Raw genomic sequence first — 19,765 nt, 5'->3', positions numbered from 1 at the left:
ACGAAAACAACAGGCTTCTGCAGAATGAAGCCAAGTATCATTGCGAAGTCGTGGTCACCAAGAAAACGTACATAGAGATCGCCATGTTAGATTGATGTCGACAGGAACGCCTAACGTGCACAAAGGTGACGCAAGGGAGTCAACCTTTCTGTGCAGCTTCTTCTCCACTGAAAGTCTCCGCTGAAAGAACACCTACTCAACTTACCCAAAAAGTGTTACCACCGTACTGCCTCTCGACATCCTAAAATTGCTATCACACATACAACACTGTAAAAATGGCAAGGGATGGACAGGCAACTAAGTTGAAATAATGTTTATTTTTAGAAATACATCTGTACAACAGCACGCTCTGTCATTTCGCTTGAAATAACCATTTGTATTTGTTAAATACAATATACACATATTACTCCATAATTAAAGCACATCACTTCTTTTTATGCAAGTACTAGTACACCCCAGGAGCGAGAGTGGATGGGCCAAAAGTCCATTTGGTCATCCTCGTCCATTTGGTAATCTCTGAAATGCTTTGTGCTTCTCGAGATTCCTTTTGTTTCAGTTGAAGGGCAGATGTGAAGCAACAACACAAGGAGGACTAAAAGCCACATCCCAAATTGTGTGTGGCATTAAGCTTTAACAGACACAAGCAAAACTTGTGCAACAATAGTCTAATGCACTGCGTAGACATTTCATGTATGCTTCTCAAGGAACTCAACGAGAACTACAAGGCAAATGACAATTTCCTGTGCAACTAACTTAAAACAAAAACATTGTGATAACTTCTGCAAGAGCTGCATTTTTCCTTGGCAGTTGTGACGAAGCAGGCCTACGAAAAACAATACCATTTTATATGACTTTTGCATTTCTTGGTTTTTTTCATACGGCTGTACTCTCACGGAAATTTCCTTGAACCTCGAGGCTGCTCATATTCCTGAAGAATTGCTTTTCCTGTCTCTTTTGCAGTGCGTTTCGCAATCCGTTTCAACCCTAAACCGCGGGCTGTGGTTGTGGCCACCGTGACATTGGCGACAGAGTTTATGGCACTGTCCACTACTTGTGCAGCATCTGTTCCGTACCTGAGGAGAAGCCGGTGCACAACATTTAGATCTTAGAATTTGTAAGTGAAAGTAATAACCAATTTCAATAAAGTGTGCATTGCACAAGCTAATGCTCTGAAGTAGAACAATGAACCATCCAATACAGTTCCAGAAAGACACACCAATGAAAATCAATATGCTTGCATGAAACCTGAAACTTGTCTTGGTCAACTTTATCGCATGGACTACGTTTTTGTCCCTAGCTCACCTTTTAACAAATCGGGGCGTGTTCGTAACTGGTTGCTTTATCATTGAATGATGCTGCCGTGTAATCACAATACAACAGGTTTTCACTCTTGCTGCCTGAGCAATTCTACATTTATCTTGATGCAAGGCAGTTATATCTTAGCACATAATTCCACACTGCAAGTTCAATGATAGAACTGTATTGCACTGCACATAAATTCACATACATGGATAAACAATGCCAGCTTTTTGCAACTCAGAACTTTCAGAACACTGATCACCATAAAACTATCCCAAAAGAGTAATGCCCTGTCACACGGACACTCAAAATTTTTTTGAGCAAGAAGACTTCTCCCCAAAAAGAGTTTCGCCTGCAGACACATGACAGGGGGCGATCTCTTTTTCAGAAGCGGTCTTTTTTGGAAGCGGAGCTCATCGATCGCTTTTACGGCCGAAAAGGAGTAGCCTCAAAACCAGTGGGCACCACCAATTATCATATATTAAAAAAATAAGCAAATGCATATTTTTCTGCTGCCTAGGCTCATTATAAAAATAATCTTATGTCTCACAGAAGGTGTAGTAAACCCAATAACACGAGAAAAAGAAGCCCAATGTTGCCAGACAAACGTGCACTTCGCTAGTTCTGCAAATGCTCTTTGAACTAATACAATAAATCTTTACATTAACGTTTCTTAATCTGGCCTTGTTACATTTATTTGAAAAACGTGTAATACAATAGGCTTTCACTTTATATTTCGAGATACATCACTTAATTTTGGCCGATTTTGTTCTGAACGCTAGCACTATGCTTTCGTTAGCGTGTCCAGAAGGAAACAGTAAAAAAGAGACTGTCGGTGCCTAGTGTCCGCTGCGCAACACCTCATTAAAAGTCTTTCAACTTGTTTTGTAAAAGACCGCTTACATAGAAGAATTTTTGCATGCTCGTGTGGCAGAGGTATAAGAACGCTGTTGGTGATTCCAAGCCCAGGGCCTAGGCCTTGAAAATGATGGTTATTGGCTCATTCATTAGGTGGATAACTCATTCATCAATAGGAACTGCCACTTTCATAACTATGTCATATAAAGTAACTGCACACTTTTACACAAATAGATCATTCCAATAGTGGACATGACCTGTGTATTGCACATCATGTTGCAGCAAGAAACGCATGTAATGCAAATTCAAAATTAAAGTAATGTTGAGAAATTCACCCTTACTTGTGGCCAATAACCTCAACGGTCTCACTGGCAAGGCTGGTAGCCAAGATCTTCGCTGCATTTTCCAAGCCAACGTACACAGTGGACAAACCTGCACATGAATAAAAAAAGAAAGATTGAACACATTTACACTCTGAACTCCACTCATTTGCAAACAAAAAACAAACATGGCAATTGATTGATTGGTGAGGTTTACAGGGATGACAGTGGCCGAGGGAGTTTTGGAAACGCTCTGGGAGCAGCAAATTTGGCCCATCGGAGCAGGTTTCAAGCAGGAAATGTTTGTTTTGGGGCATGCTAGGCAAGACTCAACGTGAATGAAATACAGACAAATCAAGGACACATGTTCTCTATTTAACTTTGCTGAGCACTATTAGGTTACGGCTAATCAGTTCTGCGGAAGCCCGCAAGGTGAAGGAAAGCGCTAAAGGAAGAAAAACGTCCTACACCCGACAAAGGAAACCCATATGCGTTCCTCGGAAACCACTATCAAGTTTCTGGACGTGCCAACTAAATGCGGCCAAGAAAAAAGAATAACCAAGGAATTCATGTGAACAGCACCCATTGTATGTTTATGGGCTTTCGTTAATGCTAGTTAAAGTATTTTTCTTTGTTTTCTTTTTTTTCGATGTGCACAAGCAACTTATAATTAGCCAACAATAATTACCTCACTTATTGGATAAGGATAACACAAATCCTAGGTTGCTCTAAATCCACTTATCGCTCATGTTTCAACATCCTCCACAACTTTATCGTTCACATCTCGTCAATTAAGTGAGTCTATAACGCTAGATAATTAGACGTATTCGTGTACAATAAACAAGAAATACTGACTGTGACAACCGTGAACACCCATCAACAAGTGAACGCCGTTCACGTAGTGCCCTCCTATATCTTTGAATTCTTGGTGACATTCAGTTGGCACAGCAGAGTACCAGAGAATAAATGCGAATTTACTTTGTTGGTTGTTGCATGTTTGCCAGTACTTCCCCATAACTTGTTGAGAAGAAAAAAAACGGACATTTATAAAACGAATAAAGGGAAAAAAGTGTTCAGTGGCTTTCCGATCAGCATCGCCGACCAATACATTGAACGACCTCAATTATTAGGGCTGCCCCATAAAGTCAATGTAAAACTGTGACCGATATTTTGAATGACAAACTGTGGTTTCTTAAAATTTTCTGACTAAAGCTGCGTAAGTTGCGCCGTGAATATCAGTGCCGCGAACGTAATTTTTGTCGTTCGCGTATTCTCCAGCTCTTTACGATCGTCATTTGGCCACCACAGTAGACTAAAACCAAAACTTTACCTTCTTGTTTTGCATTTCAGGGCTGCAAAAGTACAATTTTGTATGGTGTGCTTGTGCAGAATATAGAGTATGCGCAGTGCAAATATCAGTGATGATTACGATTGCCATTGGATATTGCTGGTCAAGAAGTTCCACAAAAGCAAACAGCTCAATCGTCAGGCTGCCGCACTACCATCACAGTAATCGGACATGGTATGGTATGGTAAAACTTTATTATTGTCCGTCGGAACGCGCGTCAGCACGTAGCGGGCCGCTCCCACGTCGGCACAGAAAGGCCGAGCCTCTCTGCTGCGTCGCGGGCCCGATGGACAGCCCATAGCTGTGCTTCAAGATCGGGGCTGCTTAGGACAGCCTCCCATTTGGTCGACGTGACATCGTCGCCGTCGTGTAACGCGGGGCACCGCCAGAGCATATGTTCCAAGTCAGCTAGGTCTGAGCATAGCTCGCAAGCATTGGTCGATTGTATATCTGGGTATATTCTGTGTAACAGTGCGGGGTTAGGGTATGCCCCGACCTGGAGTAATCTGAGTGTCAACGCCTGTGGTCTGTTTAGTTTCCTATGTGGCGGAGGATATCGTCTCCGTCCCATGTAAAAATGTTTCGTAAGTTCGTTATATGAGGAGGGAGGGTCCCGATTGTCCATAACCTCAGCGTCTGACATGGTGCACGTGCGAAATATATTTTAACGTTACACGCATGGTGTTCCCCATTTATTGACGCAGATTTACCAATAGGGCCTACAAGCAAGCCGTAAAATGTATGACAGACCGTATGAATTATTCATTCAGCTGAGAGCACGGCTTTCTTTCCCGACTGCCCCATAAAAAGAGCGCCAGTTCAAATCATCTTTAGCTGGTCTGTATATTATGCAAAGACGTAAGACATAAAAATTTGTAATGCATTGTATGGCACAAATAATTTCCCTTTTTCTGCGGCAAAGTTTCAATCCATCACCAAACACACCCGCACTCCAATGACGCCGACACTCAAACGGATTTAGCTTGGCTTCTAGGGCTAAATGCTACCTAACGCATGGCTGTGTGGGTGTCACTGAACACGAACATCCCGCCAAATTTAACGACTTCGTTCGAAGTTAGTGTTGTGGCGCAAGATGGCGCAGACTTCCGTCCATGGGTTTATTGTTCCGAAGCTTGATCCTTTAATGCGCACCTCAATTTAGGTACAGGAGTGTTTTGGCATCTACTCCCATTGGAATACAGGCACGAGTTGAACCTGCGGCCTTGGGTTCATCAGCACAACGCCGTAGCCACCAAGTCACTGCGGTGGGTACTTGTATGGTGAGCCTAAGGAATCTATCGCCTGGCACAAAGTTGCAGTTTTGATTCCTGGCCGTGGCAGTAGCGTTTTGATGGTGGTGAAATGCAAAAATATTTGTGTACTTCAATTCAGGTGCACTTTGCAGAACCCCAGGTGCTCAAAGTTATTCCAGAACCTTCCACTACACTGCCTGTCACAGCCACAGTGTTACTTTAGGACATGGGTTCTCAAAGTGGGTTCCGCGGAACCTACGGGTTCCGCAGGCCCCTGCTCGGGGTTCCGCGAGCCACTGATAAATTTTCCCTGGTCCCGCTCCCGACAAGTGTCTAAAACAGCGAACACGAGGTGCGCTTGATCCAAAGAACCTCCATTACCCATGCCCGAGTGTCAAAAAGCACATCACAGTGCGTAACAGCAACGCGCGAACTGTGCAATAAATACGCAAGCAGCTTGTAGCCACCCAACCTCTGAGAACGGGCAGCGCGCCTAAGCTTTCACACTTGAATCTCGGAGGCCGTAACTTACCACCATGCGCCTTTCTCCTATTTGTAGATAAGGTAGGTGCCGATAGCGTGCGCACTGACCTATACGTTGAAGGGAAAAAAAAAAGAAAAAAAAAAAAACGCGGAGCACCGCAAGTGCGCGCCGCAGAAGAGCAAGAACGGCGTAGCGTCCAACCGAAACGAAGCGGCGCAGTCAGCATCGCCGTGGTCCTCAGCGGCAATCGTACGCGGCACGTGACTGACAGCAACGCCGAAGCGCTTCGTGTCAAATTGTGCCTTTAAAGCCTTTATTCTTGCGTTTATCGCCGCGCGTAACACCGCGTTGGCGGCTAGCCGCGTGCCTCCGTAAGTGCGTAGTCGCTATCTCTGATCGCGTCGATAACCACCGCAGTTTCGTCCGCAGCGGTTGCGGCAAATAGTAGTTTCATTTTCACTCGATGTGCGCGTCGGCTGCGTGCCTTCACAACTGCGTAGTCGCCTCCAATGGCAGCGTCGATAGCGACCGCAGTTTCGTCCGCACTTCTTGCAGCGAAAGGTAGTTTCGTCTTGACTTGGTGCGTGCGTCAGCCGCCTGCCTTCTGAACCGCAAGATCGTCGTCCATGATCGCGTCGATAGTGGCCGCGGTTTCGTCGACAGCGGTTGCGGCAAGCAGTAGTTTCGCTTTTACTCAGTGCAAAGCTGTCAAAGATAAAAAGCACCGGCTACATCGCGATGGACGGACAATTTGTTGGCGAGCAGCTGAGTGGCGAAAAAATAATCGGGATGTGCGCCCGTTGGTGCAAAGCGCATCTCAGATGAAAACGCGCGCCGCGAAGGATGTCGCGAGGCCTTCGCCGCTGCTAGCGCTAATCAGCCATGAGATGAAGAGAATTTCAGCTTCCGCACTGGTCTTGTGCTAAATAGAAACAAGATTTGACGATTCATTGAGTAAATAAAAGCGTGTTGACGTAGTGCAGCATTTGTTTGTTTTCTTGATACCCTCGATAATTCGGTTAAATCGAAGGGGGGGGGAGGGGGGGGTTCCTTGGCACTTTATGGAGCTTAGCAGGGTTCCCTGGGATGAACGTACCTGAGAACCCCTGCTTTAGGACGTTACACACTATGAACCAATCACTCAACCAATCGATTAGCTTAAGAAGCAAAAATAAACCCAATTGAATCATTTACCCATGCGACCGATTAGCTATGCTGCGCTGCTTTCACACAAACCTGCAAAATCTTGCTACTACCGTATTTTCTCGCATATAAACCACACCAGAAATTGAAAAAAAAATGCTTTAAAAGTGGGGGTGCGGGTTATCTGCGAATATTCGCGAAGGGAGGGGGTGGGGGTCGGCTTCACGGCAACGCGCGGCCTGCTGTGCAGAGTCCGCATTGTCCGCATGCCTATCGACATCGACGCGTGTTAAGCCAATAAGAGGCCAACACAGGTTATAGCCAGATTCACGTCCATAGTCTGGTTAGACGCTTTTCGCACGAGTCAGGTGCCGTTTCTTGTACGCCCAGTTTGCACAGCTGGCCAGCCTTGTTTAGGCATCATGAGTGTGTCTTGGCGGCAGTCTTTCATAGTGAAAGAGAAACTGAAGATCGTAGCCGCTGCTTAAGAAATCGGCAACAGAGCTGCTACGAGATGGTTCCGAAGACGATTACGTCTTTGAGAGCGGCGATGAAGCCTCAGATGGCAACAGTGAATCGGACAACAGCACTGAACGTTGTGGCGGTCGTTCTGAAATAAATTTGTTTTGAAAACGAAATCATAACTGCGCGTAGTTGTAACTTCCTAGTCCTGATTTTTTCAGATAAGAGTGCAGGTTATAGTTATCTTTTTCTTTTTGTGGAGTTCAAAGTTAGGGGTGCGGGTTATACGCACGAGAATACCGTATATTACTAGCATGGGCAAGGCATTTCATTGCAGACAGTGGGAAGCTCCTACTCAATTTGATGTTAGTCTAATAATTTGAACCTTAGATTGATTCAGCTGTGGCCAAACATCACAATCACTGCACATGCTTTTCTAAGGAGGAAAAGCTTGAATATGGGATGCATAGGGCTGACTTCACATTCCGTTCAACTTGCCTTGTAGGCCCCCCTTGGCAATGGTGATTGCGCTCTGCACATTGTCCATGCTTGTGGAAGGCACTTCTGGTGCGCCAGTCGCACTAGTGTCACCGGACACATTCGTGGCCACCATCTGTGCCACTGTCATCGCCAGCTCACCCACCTTGTTCGCTGCAATAAAGTCAAACGAGCTAGGGTTTGCAGTTTATATAGAATAGAAAACGTCAGGCACACAGAAACACTCCTGCATAATGTCAACCCTTTTCATATGCCAATCTCTTTTTTCTTTTCTCCAGGAAAGCACAAAAATTTCCACTATTTATTGACCGATTATTGAAAACAGGTTTCATTATTGCAATAGTTATCAGCAGTCCATTTGTTATAGTATTCTGTTGTCTGTTACTGTCATATTTTCATGTTTTTGTGATACACATAGGCATAGCCAAAGAAACGGTCTATATAAAGCTTGACATTTCTTAGAACAGAAGTCGGGTGTACTTCTATTACCCACCATGCAATGCGTGAGGAAAGGAAGTAGCAGAGGAGCCGATGGCAAAGCATTTCCACCAAGACACGAGGGAGACAGAGAGTTGAGTGCGCCTGAGACTCAAACTCTCTCTCACAATTGTCAGTACTTCATCAAAGCTCTGAACACAATTCACTAAAGCATTCCGGGTCTAAACATCAAAAGACACCAAGATCCCACCATTGAAAAACTTGTCCGTCATCAGTGCAACCGCCTAACTCTGCGCTGAAACCCTGGGAAGCCAGACTTCCAATGTGTTTGCACCCAACCGTACTCACAATAAAACAGTTTTTGGGAACCTGGTGCCATCTAGCAGCACAAAATTCGCACCAATATGACAAAACAACACTCGTCCGTGGCTATCGACAGACTAAAGGAAATCCCTGGATGAATGACAGTCATCATTGGCATGCATATTGGAGAAGATGCCTGGACGAGCAAGTCGTCCTTGGCATGGAAAAGGGTAAAGGGACACTAATGGTGAATTTGGCAATTCGCACCGGTGCGCACCAAGGCACCCTGATGCAATTAGGATAGGATGAAACGATACATCAGGGCACCCCGGTGTGCATTGGTGTGCTTTGTCGAAGATGCCATAAATTCAAACCCTGAACCATTCTAGAGTGCAATCATCTAGGAATGTTACAATGCTTGTTTTAAACAAAAGAGATGACACAGCTGCAGAGAAAAGCACGAGTGATGGTGTTTGCCAGTGATGGAAGCGGGACTTGGCCTTTTGAAGCAACCTTAGGAGCACGAGTAATCGCAGTTCGGAGCAGAAATATAAGCTTTCGGAGCAGAAGAGTTTGCCGCTTGTAGCAGGGAAATATTACTTTGGAGCAGTAACTTACTGCTCGGTGCAAAGATGAAGCTCTACATGCAGTCAACGAAAGAAGATGGCGCATGAATTAGTCCTGAAAAATTGCATCCACTAAATTGCACCCGTTATCTATTATACTAAGATGGAAGCGTTTTTTCGTCAACTTGCTACTCTACATTTTTATCAATGCATAAGATATATAACCCCAAATTCACAGTTAATTCTGCATTTCAATAAAGAGTTCATTCCGCCCATGTTGTCCTTGGCTTCGTTATCCGTTTCATCTGCTAAACATTTCATTTATTAAAGCATTTCATCTGCTAAACTCATGTCTACAAGTGAAATATGCACTATTGCAAGTGAAATATGCATTATTGCAATAGTGAGTGCAACTTTCATTAACTATCCACATTTTCACTTTTTTTCAGCCCGTTCTAAAATAAAATGCTGCTTTAGTAAGCTGCTGCACCTGTGGCTGCTGCAAATCCTAGTGCTAGCCAGTGACTTAGTGCCCTCTTTAGGCCGTGAGGACAAGTTCTCACAGCGCCACTATGGCCTCCGTGATTGGGAGGTGTGCACTGTAGCTCCTTCTCGAAGGCCATGGCGTTACTTTTCTACTCATAACAAGCGAAGATTCAGCTGCGTATTGTATGTTACAGAAACAACTTATGATAGAAAAAAATGAATTGCATTTCAATATTTCAAGATGGCCAAGGAGCCACGTACACTAATAGAAGGTCACGTGATAGGGCATCTAATTTTCTTTCATGCTTTTCCCATGTGAGGGCACCAAAGATCATTTTTCGTTATTTTTTGTGAAAAATTAAAAGTATACATCCTCGTTTAATAAGGAAAACTGCTCGTTTAATTCAGTCGATACGAGACAATTTTTCCATCAGCGGGGCTATCTCGATTCGTGTGTTGAACGGTTGTCTGTCCCTTTCGAGCACCTTGCGAAAGTTAGCAACCATTTACCGACACATTCTGTGACACTGCGCACTGATCCCGTGACGGTACACAGGACCTCGAGCCCTTGCTTCACTCTAGGGTCCACAACAACTGGCTGGGCGTCTGGCTTGAGGTATTGCTTGAGCTGCGCTGCGCCCATTTTGAGAGCCTCACCAGTCAGCATGGCACCCATCGTCAAGCCGTAGGACAGGGCCTCCGAGCCTGGAGAGAGGGAACAAGATGGCAACGGAGGTGCAAATGAGTCGTAGTGTTTGCTAATGTGTTGAAACAGCCCAGAATGGATGCTTGGGCTTGTTGGTACTGCAGTGCTAAAACACTGCCAAAAGAGTGCAAGAACACGGGCACAAAGAAAGAGCTCAACACCACAGTGCTGTGGTGTCCAGAGTACTCTGTTGGCGTACGATGTACAGCTCCGTCTTGGTGTCTTTTTTTCATGCATTTACTTTTAGTAATGTTGAAGCAGCACATAATTCCCAGAACAAGTACCATAAAACAAAGTTGTACACAATCACTATTACCGTGGAGGAAGATAAAGACTAGTGTCACGTAAGAATTTTGAAGCCTTGTCATTAAAGATGTTGTTACGAAGGTGCGGGTTTATTTACAGGTGATGATAGATGAAAGCACATGAAGGGAGCAGCCGAAGGCGAAAACCAGTCTGGCACGATGAACCGCCCAGTTCAAGCGCGCGCTCAACGCCACCTCTTTGTCTTCTTCTAATCTCCGCACATTGCCACATTTTCCCCGGGGGCAGACGAAGCTCGCCGAGCGAGTTAAATGGGTCGGTGATAATACTGCTTGAGGCGAGCCACATGAACAACTTGGCGCGCGCGCGTGACACGACTATTTGCAGTCACTTGGGCGACAACGTAGCTTACGTCACTTAGACGAGCGAGAATGACGAAGGGTCCTGAGTAGGTGGCGAGAAACTTGTGGTACAGCCCTTTTTTGCAAACTGGTGTCCACAGCCAAACATAGTCACCGGGCGAAAAGCTCACGGGAATATGCCGGACATTGTAGAGGATCTTGCTGTGGCCCTGTGAGGGCAATGTCCTCAGACGTGCGAGTCGCCGTGCTTCTTCTGCCCGACACAAAGTCTGAGCCATGGACAGGTCTTAATGATGCTTGCTGGAAGGGTAGGAGAGCGTCCAGAAAGCTCCGTGGATTGCGTACGTAAAGCAAAAAAACGGCGCATATCCAGTAGCTTCATGCTTGGAAGTGTTGTACGCGTACGTAACGAAAGGCAAGACGGCGTCCCAGTTTTTGTGGTCAGCGTCGACATACATGGACAGCATGTTGGTAAGGGTGCGATTCGTCCGCTCACGTACACACTTCGTCCGCTCAGTCAGACCATTAGTTGGCGGGTGGTAAGTAGAGGAATGCCGATAAGAAGAACCACAAAGCCGCAGAAGTCCTTCAACAACGTTGGCAGTAAATTGCCGTCCACAATCACTGATAACAACCCATGGAGCACCGTGACGTATGATGACGCGGTGCAGCAGGAAGGAAGAGACATCTGCTGTGGCAGATGTAAGTGCCACTGTTTCCGTGTAACGAGTTAAGTAATCCACGCACACTATAATCCACCAGTGGCCAGATGATGTCCTCGGGAGTGGTTCGAGCAAGTCAATGGCAACTTTTTAAAAAGGAGACGTCGGTGGCATGACAGGTTGCAAATAGCCTGCAGGGCCAGTCGTTGTTTGCTTGTGGCGCTGACAAACAGCACAGCTGGCGACGTACTGCTTCGTTGTTTTCCAGAGTTTCGGCCAGTAAAAGCTCTGGCGGAGCCAGTGTGGTGTGCGTGCGAAGCCAAGGTGGCCGGACGTCATGTCATCGAACAAAGAACTGCAGGGCGCAGGTTTTCTGGCACTACTAAGAGCAATGGAGGGCCATCAGCTGAGTAATTCTTCTTGTACAGCAAACCATGAGAAATAGTAAATGGCTGCCCTGGTGAATCATGCGCAGATTCTAATAAATGTTTCAAGGGTGGGTCACGATGTTGCTCGCTCTTGAAACTACTGAGGTCGGGGAAGTCGGACGAAATAGCAACTAAATAGTCGTCGAAGTCATCGACCTCAGCGTTTGCGCACGGTGACGGGAGGCGCGAGAGGCAGTCGGCATCCGTGTGGCATCGTCCGCTCTTGTAGGTAATTGAAAAGCTGTACTCTTGAAGGCGCAACCCCCAATGGCCGTTTGGTTCGCGGAGCCCAGCAAGCCAGCACAGTGAATGGTTGTCGTCACTATGGTGAACTCGCGGTCGTGCAATAAAGGCCAGAGCTTCTGAATGGTGAATACAACTGCTAGGCACTCCAGTTCGGTGACGGTGTAGTTCTTCTCCGCTTTGGTAAGTGTCCGACTAGCATAAGCGATGACATGCTGCCGACCGTTGCAGATCTGAACGAGCACAGCACCAACACCACTAGCATCAGTATGCAGTTCAGTGAGTGCAGCGGGATCGAAGTGCATCAGGACCGGTCCGGAAGTCAGTAAAAACTTCAGTTGAAATGCAGCCTTACAGGAATCCGTCCACACATATGACGTGTCCTTGTGAAGAAGGGACGTCAGAGGAGAAGCAAGATGTGCGAAATTCTTGATAAATCGGCGGAAATATGAGCAAAGGCCCAAGAAACTTCGGAATCCGGTACGATGAACTGCCCAGTTCAAGCGCGCGCTCCGCGCCACCTCTTTGTCTTCTAACCTCTGCGCATTTCCGCTACAATATAAACAATAGGCTCATGGGAGATGGTCCCTTACCTCGTCGGTAATTCCTAGATGTAGAGCAGTTTGACGGTATGGGGGATAGTAGAGCAGAGAGCAGGTGGTAAGAGCCAATCGTGACGAGGGCGCCACTAAATGCTACCTTGAACCAAACAATGCCTTAAAAGGTACGGCAACCATGAAGTGCGCATTTCCCAACAGATAATATGCGGATGGGACCTGATAGAAAGGAGGGGAGAAATCAGAGGTTTTGCCGAGGGTAGTTGCCTCCTTGTCTTTAATCCTTCCTAGCCTTTTTCCTTCCTCGATGCTCGTTACCATAAACAAAGGCTAGTAACAAATAGCACTTCCATTTTAGACTGAAGCTGAACAGGCAACTCGATAAGGCTGTTGGTACGATCCCATGGTAACAGGCAGTGCGAAATTAACGACACAGGATCAACAAAACATGAGCGTTAGCTTCAACTGATTTTAATGCAAGAAGCACTTGCACACAAACACACACACTGACACACATAGTATTTTCAGCTAAAATATTTGTTAAAACACAATTTTCATTAAGTTAAGGTTTCCAGGTATCAGAAACAGGTGTCTAGAACAGTCCTGGTGAATAGCACCTTGTCATTAAGCATTTATGAACAGAATCCCACAAGAACTACTAACAAAATTAAGCAGGGACCGCTTTCGTATGGGAATGCGAAAGCATTCTAGTCGCTTTGGTGAAATGTATTCACTTAGGTATTCATCTACATGTCGTCGTGCACCATGTAAACTAGTACGGCGTTCGTCTTGAAACATGATGGCGGTGGTACAACTCATTTTATACACTCATGATTTGGAGCGGAGAGTGTTGCTTCCTGTCACGGCTCCTACCCACTGAGGGGGATTGGCGAAGAAATGGATCCACGGAGCGCAGCAATGTCATTTCTTATTGAATGATTCTTAGCACGTGATAGAAGGAGGTGACCCGCACAGCATCAAAAGTGCTGCCTGAGCTTTTGCATATAGGGAAGACACGATGCCCGGTTGTGCAAGACACTGAGAAATTTGACGCCAATTCGAGCATTTCTACACCTGTTTTTACTCTTTGTGCCGTCGGCCATTTTTAGTACCATGTTTTGGTCGTGCCACCGCTGGATTTCAGCGAAATGGGGTATATAATGCTTTTCCATTAATAATTATGGCATCAATAGCACTGATGCTTGCAGTACATATGGTGGCAAAAGCAATGCTTCAACATGAAGTGCACATACTACTAGCAGCCACCGTTACATGGTACCACGTGTATGCATGTATCATAACAGCTTGCCAAAGTTAGGCTACCATTTTCTTTGCTTACAACGGTGCAGTGATTACCCAAGACAAAGGCCACCATAACGGTGTTTGCAATAACGACAAGGCACCATGCCACCGATACTATGCACATTCATTTTGTCATCACTGGGGCACTCTAAGCTGACTTCCCCTGGGCCTTTTCCTGTACCAACTTGCCAATGGCGTCTCCATATCTGTGAGCACCAATAGAGAGCGCCCAGTGCAATTTCTTTACCGAGATGAAGGACAGCAAAATGGTGTTCCATGAACCACTGAATGGTTCATGCATTTTGCCACTCGCAAGCAACATTTCAATGCAAAAGGAACGGTGCAAATTATGCAGTTAATGTTAGGCTATCTTTTGCTTGTCACAAAGGCTCAAGGTACATAGACAATGCGTGTGGACCCCAGTAAACTTCCCAAAAGATATGTTGTGTTCCAGCTAAGTGTAGTGCAAAATAAGACACGGACCCGAAGGACAAGACAGGCAGTTGAATTATAATTACGCTTCAATCGCGAAGCGACTATCCCAACAGCATGTATACAGTCAATGCACTGGGTTGAATGAAGCTAAGATTAGGGGAAAAAAAGTTTGTTGCATACTGCGGATTTTTCCAAATTGAGGTTCCATTATACTGAGCATTTTACTGTATATGTCATGTTAGAAGAATGGCTAAAAGCCATTTTTCATCATTCAAAAAAGAATAATTTTAGGAACACACACACGTTTAGAGTGCAGGTATGACAAGTAGGTAATCAAAACTAAGGTGGTCCGAGGAACACACCTGCTACTATGCCCTCAGACACCTGCAGGCTGAAGGGGGCAGATCGACGAAACTGGCTCATCAAAGAATCTGGGAGGATGCTTGGGTCAGTCAGGGCCTCCATTTTCAGGGCAGTGAGCTCTTCCACGAGAGACTCGAGAAGCGAGACCATCTTGTATGCCAGGTCAGGAGGAAGCAGGACCCCCACAAAAGCCCCTGTGCAGTGGACGAAAACAATTTTATTGCAAGCACTGCTGAACAACTACTCCTTGTATAGTCAGCTGCAACAAAAATGCAAGCCAGAATCAAGTTGTAGTATAAAGAATGATAATTTATCAACAATAGAGCTACACAGCTTGAACCAGTGAAAGTACTTGGACTTTCACATTATTGGTGGCTACATTTACAATAGCCTCATGTTGATGCAATGTCTCTGTCAAGAGACAAATGTGACTCACCTATATAGTATTATCACATTGGTGAATTTTCAAGTATATATATATTTGAACATGAGGACAGCAAGTTGCCAATGAAATGCACAAAGCACCTTTAAAGCTTTCGTACAAGTATAAGACTAGATGCAACTAGAAATACACGTGATTATGTTAATCAAAAAGCTACCTAACAGTTGGAAAATTTTTTTAAACAAAGCTTTTAAAGTGTTTTTCATGTGCCTCTTATGAATAAGTGTCCTAATGCTATATCCCACTTATCGCTCGGTGAAGTCAAAACTGGGCAAGAACTTATAAGCCCATCTGGCCATAAAAATACCTGAAGTATGATTCATAAAAGCACTAAGCACATGGCAGGATTACAAAGCTTATGAAATATGTTTGAACTGACAGAAATTGTGCGATATTTAATTTTCCGCAATTGCAACTGAACAGTAGTTGGAGTAATAGTTCAATAATATCCTTTCCAAATGTATGCTTTGGCAGAACGACATTGAGCTACAGCGCATCAAGATCCTTCATGTTTGTAAGAGCACTATCATGCAGGTGCACAGTCAGAAGAAGCCCCATGATGTTCCCTATGCCGAAGTAACTGCAATTTGTGGCTACAACAGCCTGTGGCAAAAAGCAGCTTGTTTACTGCAATAAAAAACTCAAAACTAGCCGGAAATCTGGTACACCAGTCAGCACCTATCTCTGTCAGCAAAGGCTGAATGCAGGACTAGATGCAACATACTTTTTTTAGCACTGCAAAGATGTAACTTCACATTGGAAATATGATGTGCATGAATCGACAAAAAGCTTTTTAACAGGTTTTATTTAACGACGTAACATTAAATATAAGACTTTGGGGTAATGAAAAAATTGCAGGGAAATAGAACACATACAAAAAAGACAAGATAAACTACACAAAAAACAGTCACCACAGAGCACATCCGGAATGCACATGGGGTGCCCAACTTGTGCAAACATTCACTTAGCGCATGGCCACTGAGCCATGTGAAACTTGAATCAAATCAATTTTCCTCCTGCTTAGCACAATCAAAAGAACGCTGGCACAGAACGCTGAACACTGTCTCCATTTTCAAGTTGCATCTTTTGAAGTGCTAAAAAATCCTTCACTTGTATAGGTGACGCAGCAGCGCCGAGGAGGATTAGAGAATCATGCAAGATTATCTAAAAATTCCTTACCAAATTCTTTTAAAGGTGAATCAATGTTGGGAAAGAGATAGGCTCCATAGCCTGACCTAAGGGCCGGGGACTTCTTCGGAACTAAAGGGTAAATCCATGTGCCCACTTGTAGCCACGTGAGTGGGGATTTATCGTTGGGAAATATGGCATCCTGTCTGCCCGGCAAGCGGTACACATGGAGATCTGTGGGCTCGGATGTATCCTCAACTCCTCCTCCGACGGAGACATAGAAAATCTGGAGTGGACATGAATCAGGAACAAAGCTAAAGCAAAAATACAATTTCACTTTGGCTAAACTGGTTATAATGAGTAGTATATACTATTGAAGCAGACCTGGCAAACCTGAAGGACTCGCAATTGCCTCATTTTCTTGACTTGCAAGGCGCAAACTTGTCAGTTTATTTATTACGAATGCAAGTCTTCCCAGGACCAAGACCGGAGCGGACAAACAAAGAAAACAAGTGACAATCATCACGCACAATTGGCATAACAAAAATAAAGTACAAGATTAAGAACCGTAGTACCCTGCATTGCAAGATGTTACTAGCACAACCCCAAAGAAAGCCCTTCAAGGTATATGTTTCCCACCAAAACATTTGCTAGCTCAGTCAGGTCTCGTACTGTTTCTAGGAAAGATAGAAACAGATGCAATATTTCTTGATTGTTTGCTTTTTTTACATATTTACTATTCACAGTTCATGTAACCCATAAATCTTATCAACACTGATTAATGACTGTTAAAAGTTATCTGCAGGTCCCTCTTATTTCAAAAACGGGTTAAGTTTGCTATAAACAGGAGATACGTAATAATCCAGTCAATAACAAGAGTTAATAAAACAAGGCATGCCACTTAACTGTTCTAGTTTTGTTATGACCACCTTGCATGGGAGGCCATGCATCAAGGCACATTGTAGAAAGTGGTCATTGTGTGTTGTTAGCTCATAATTGAACAAAGGCTACTCATGAGGCGACTGAATGTACCCAAAATCTTGAAATCAGCTTTGATGACGTCATCAGGAAATGTACAGCTGAAATTAGATGCAATACGTTTACATTTAGTTGTATGTGGTGAATTACTCAAGTTCTTTTTCCTTTAAACATATGCAAATTTGGCTATGTTTATGCAAAATCACTAGTATTCCTCTTGTTAGGTGACATTAGCTACTTAAAGGGACACCAAAGGCAAAGATTATGCCAAGATAAGCGATTTACTGCTCTGAAATGTCATTATGGGACATGAATATGGGACTGGGCCTTATATCTTGCACATTTCAAACCTCTTGCCTGCAATACTTGCACAGTGCCTGCCAATTACAGAAAAAAATAAACAATCCAATTAACAATATGAATTTACTGAAGGGTAGCTCGAACTTTCACCTACCACTTCTAATGGTTAACCAAGTTTTCATTGGGACAGCAATTATATGGACAATCTAGGCCAGTTTCACTCTATGCCGTCGGCACGGTGCCTTGTGTTTTGTACATATTCAGATATAGTATTTCGCATGTTTATCCGTACATATGCAAGATATATGCTATAATATTCAACCGCCATAGTTGCTCAGACACGGTATTGTCCTCTCGACTGAATTATTCCCGAGAATTTTTTCAGAACTGCAGCGCGCCAGAAATAGTAATTACACATTTCACTGACAGTGCACGTGCCTTTTATCTGAAATCTTCTGTCTATAAAAAACTGCAAAACAATATTAGTGCTCACAGTCTGAAAGCTGCATATATATTAGCACTGGCACCACTCTTTACAAGCAGCGGCACCTGTGGGATGCAATTACAGGCCCTATACAGCATGCTAAAGCTTTCAAGGGTACAAATTTCAAGTTTACGAACTCAAATTTGTCTTTTTTTGTAGGGATTCGATGTCGAAAAATGCCCATTTGTCTGATTCAGCTAACCATTTCACACAATCTATTACCACACCACCATCTGTTCAAACACTGACATTCCTTGGTAGAAGCCATGCTGATACTCGGCAAGCGATGTGCAATAGTTTCTAAACGTATGCTTATAATTCAAGCACATATGCTTCGATCTGGGAGATACAAGCCTGTCCTTCTTCCACATTTCATAGTGTCCTGTCGCACACCTTGCAGAATGAAAGCATCGCAGGCTTCGGTTCATTGGACATTTCATCAACAGGAAGCTTTAGCTCGCACCCATTCTAATATCGCCTATACAAATACATGTAAGAAGCAGAGACGTTTTTCCGAGATAACCACTCGGCCGATTTTAAATAAAATTGGTTACACTTGAGGCAGAAAGTTGATGTCTATCAACTGTTGTAAGCGGAATTTTGTTTTATGGCCTGAATTTTTCAAATAGAATTTTCGAAAATTGTTGTTTGACAAAAATAGAAGCACAAAGTTTACAAACTTGTAACTCTGCACCAAGAACACGTATCGCAATTCTGTAAACTGCACCCGTTAGAGAACACAAAGCAGATACATTTGATACATCACTTTCTTTCTTACGTGAATTTGTTACATTGTTTACGAGGGTTTTGCTAAAGTCCTACTCACATTTTAGTGGTTTATATAAGAGCCATGTAAAATACATCAACTTTGTCCGATTTTGATGTACTACTAGGTGCAATTTACAGAATTGCGTTATCGTTTTTCATTGCAGAACTAGTGTGTTGTAAACTTCATAGTTTCGTTTTCAGAATGTTCGCGATATTCATTTTTAATTTTAAAAATCCCAGCCTAAATCAAAATTTTGCTATCAACAGTCATGGATTTCAACCTTTTCTCTTAAATACAACAATCCTGATCAAATTTAGTGCAGTGGCTGCCGACAAAATTATTTTTCCTTTTCCATGAATTCAGATAGGAGCCCCGAGCTAAAGCTTCCACTTAACCCTTTCACACGCAAACACGAAACACGCGTTTCGTGTGTTTCGTGTTTGCGACCTAGCCACGGTTTTCAATTAAAAGGTCCGCTTTATATCCTACCTGAACACCAGACTCGACGCAGAAGAGCTCCTCCGCTTCTTTTTGCGGTGGACGGGCAGTATCTGCACTCGGCGCTTCGTCGTAGGTCGGCGGCCTGTCGGCGTACAGAGGTGCTCCGCCGGCTGCTTTGATGGCCCTAAGCTGAAACACGACTTGGTCCTCGACGTGCTGCATCTTCCGCTGCATGGTGCGCGCCTCAATTCTCCCACACCTGAGTAAGTTTTCAAGGTAGCGCGGCACCGTAGAACGCCACTCCTCCTTTTCTGCTCGTTTCCTCCTCCAACCTCCTCCCCGTCACTACTACTGTATGCAAGCACCTCCAAGGAAAGTTAAAGCTAATCGAGGTATACGGAAAAATAGGAATATATGTTATTTACTTTCACATGCATTATAAT

At 44.3% G+C, this 19,765-nt stretch overlaps 2 protein-coding genes across 2 annotated transcripts in view; both read right to left on the bottom strand.

The window, feature by feature from the left end:
• Positions 1-296: 296 nt before the first annotated feature.
• Positions 297-19,645, bottom strand: LOC119450809 (spartin). Its single transcript, XM_037714304.2, has 7 exons — positions 19,371-19,645; positions 16,402-16,636; positions 14,780-14,974; positions 9,969-10,163; positions 7,666-7,818; positions 2,499-2,589; positions 297-1,073 (listed from the first exon to the last, which is right to left on the bottom strand). The coding sequence occupies exons 1-7, from the start codon at positions 19,554-19,556 to the stop codon at positions 890-892; spliced, it is 1,239 nt and encodes a 412-aa protein (XP_037570232.1). The 5' UTR covers positions 19,557-19,645; the 3' UTR covers positions 297-889.
• The window catches only part of LOC119450810 (spartin-like), a 166,772-nt gene continuing 147,303 nt past the window's right edge, over positions 297-19,765 (bottom strand). The window contains exon 6 of the transcript XR_007466558.1: positions 297-752. The gene's annotated coding sequence lies outside the window, so the exon portion shown is untranslated. The remainder of the gene's footprint in view (positions 753-19,765) is intronic.

This window comes from Dermacentor silvarum, chromosome 4 (genome assembly GCF_013339745.2).
Source record: "Dermacentor silvarum isolate Dsil-2018 chromosome 4, BIME_Dsil_1.4, whole genome shotgun sequence".
NCBI classification, from domain to species: domain Eukaryota; kingdom Metazoa; phylum Arthropoda; class Arachnida; order Ixodida; family Ixodidae; genus Dermacentor; species Dermacentor silvarum.
Note: the sequence above shows the minus strand (reverse complement) of the source record. Positions and strands in the feature narration are given on the sequence as shown.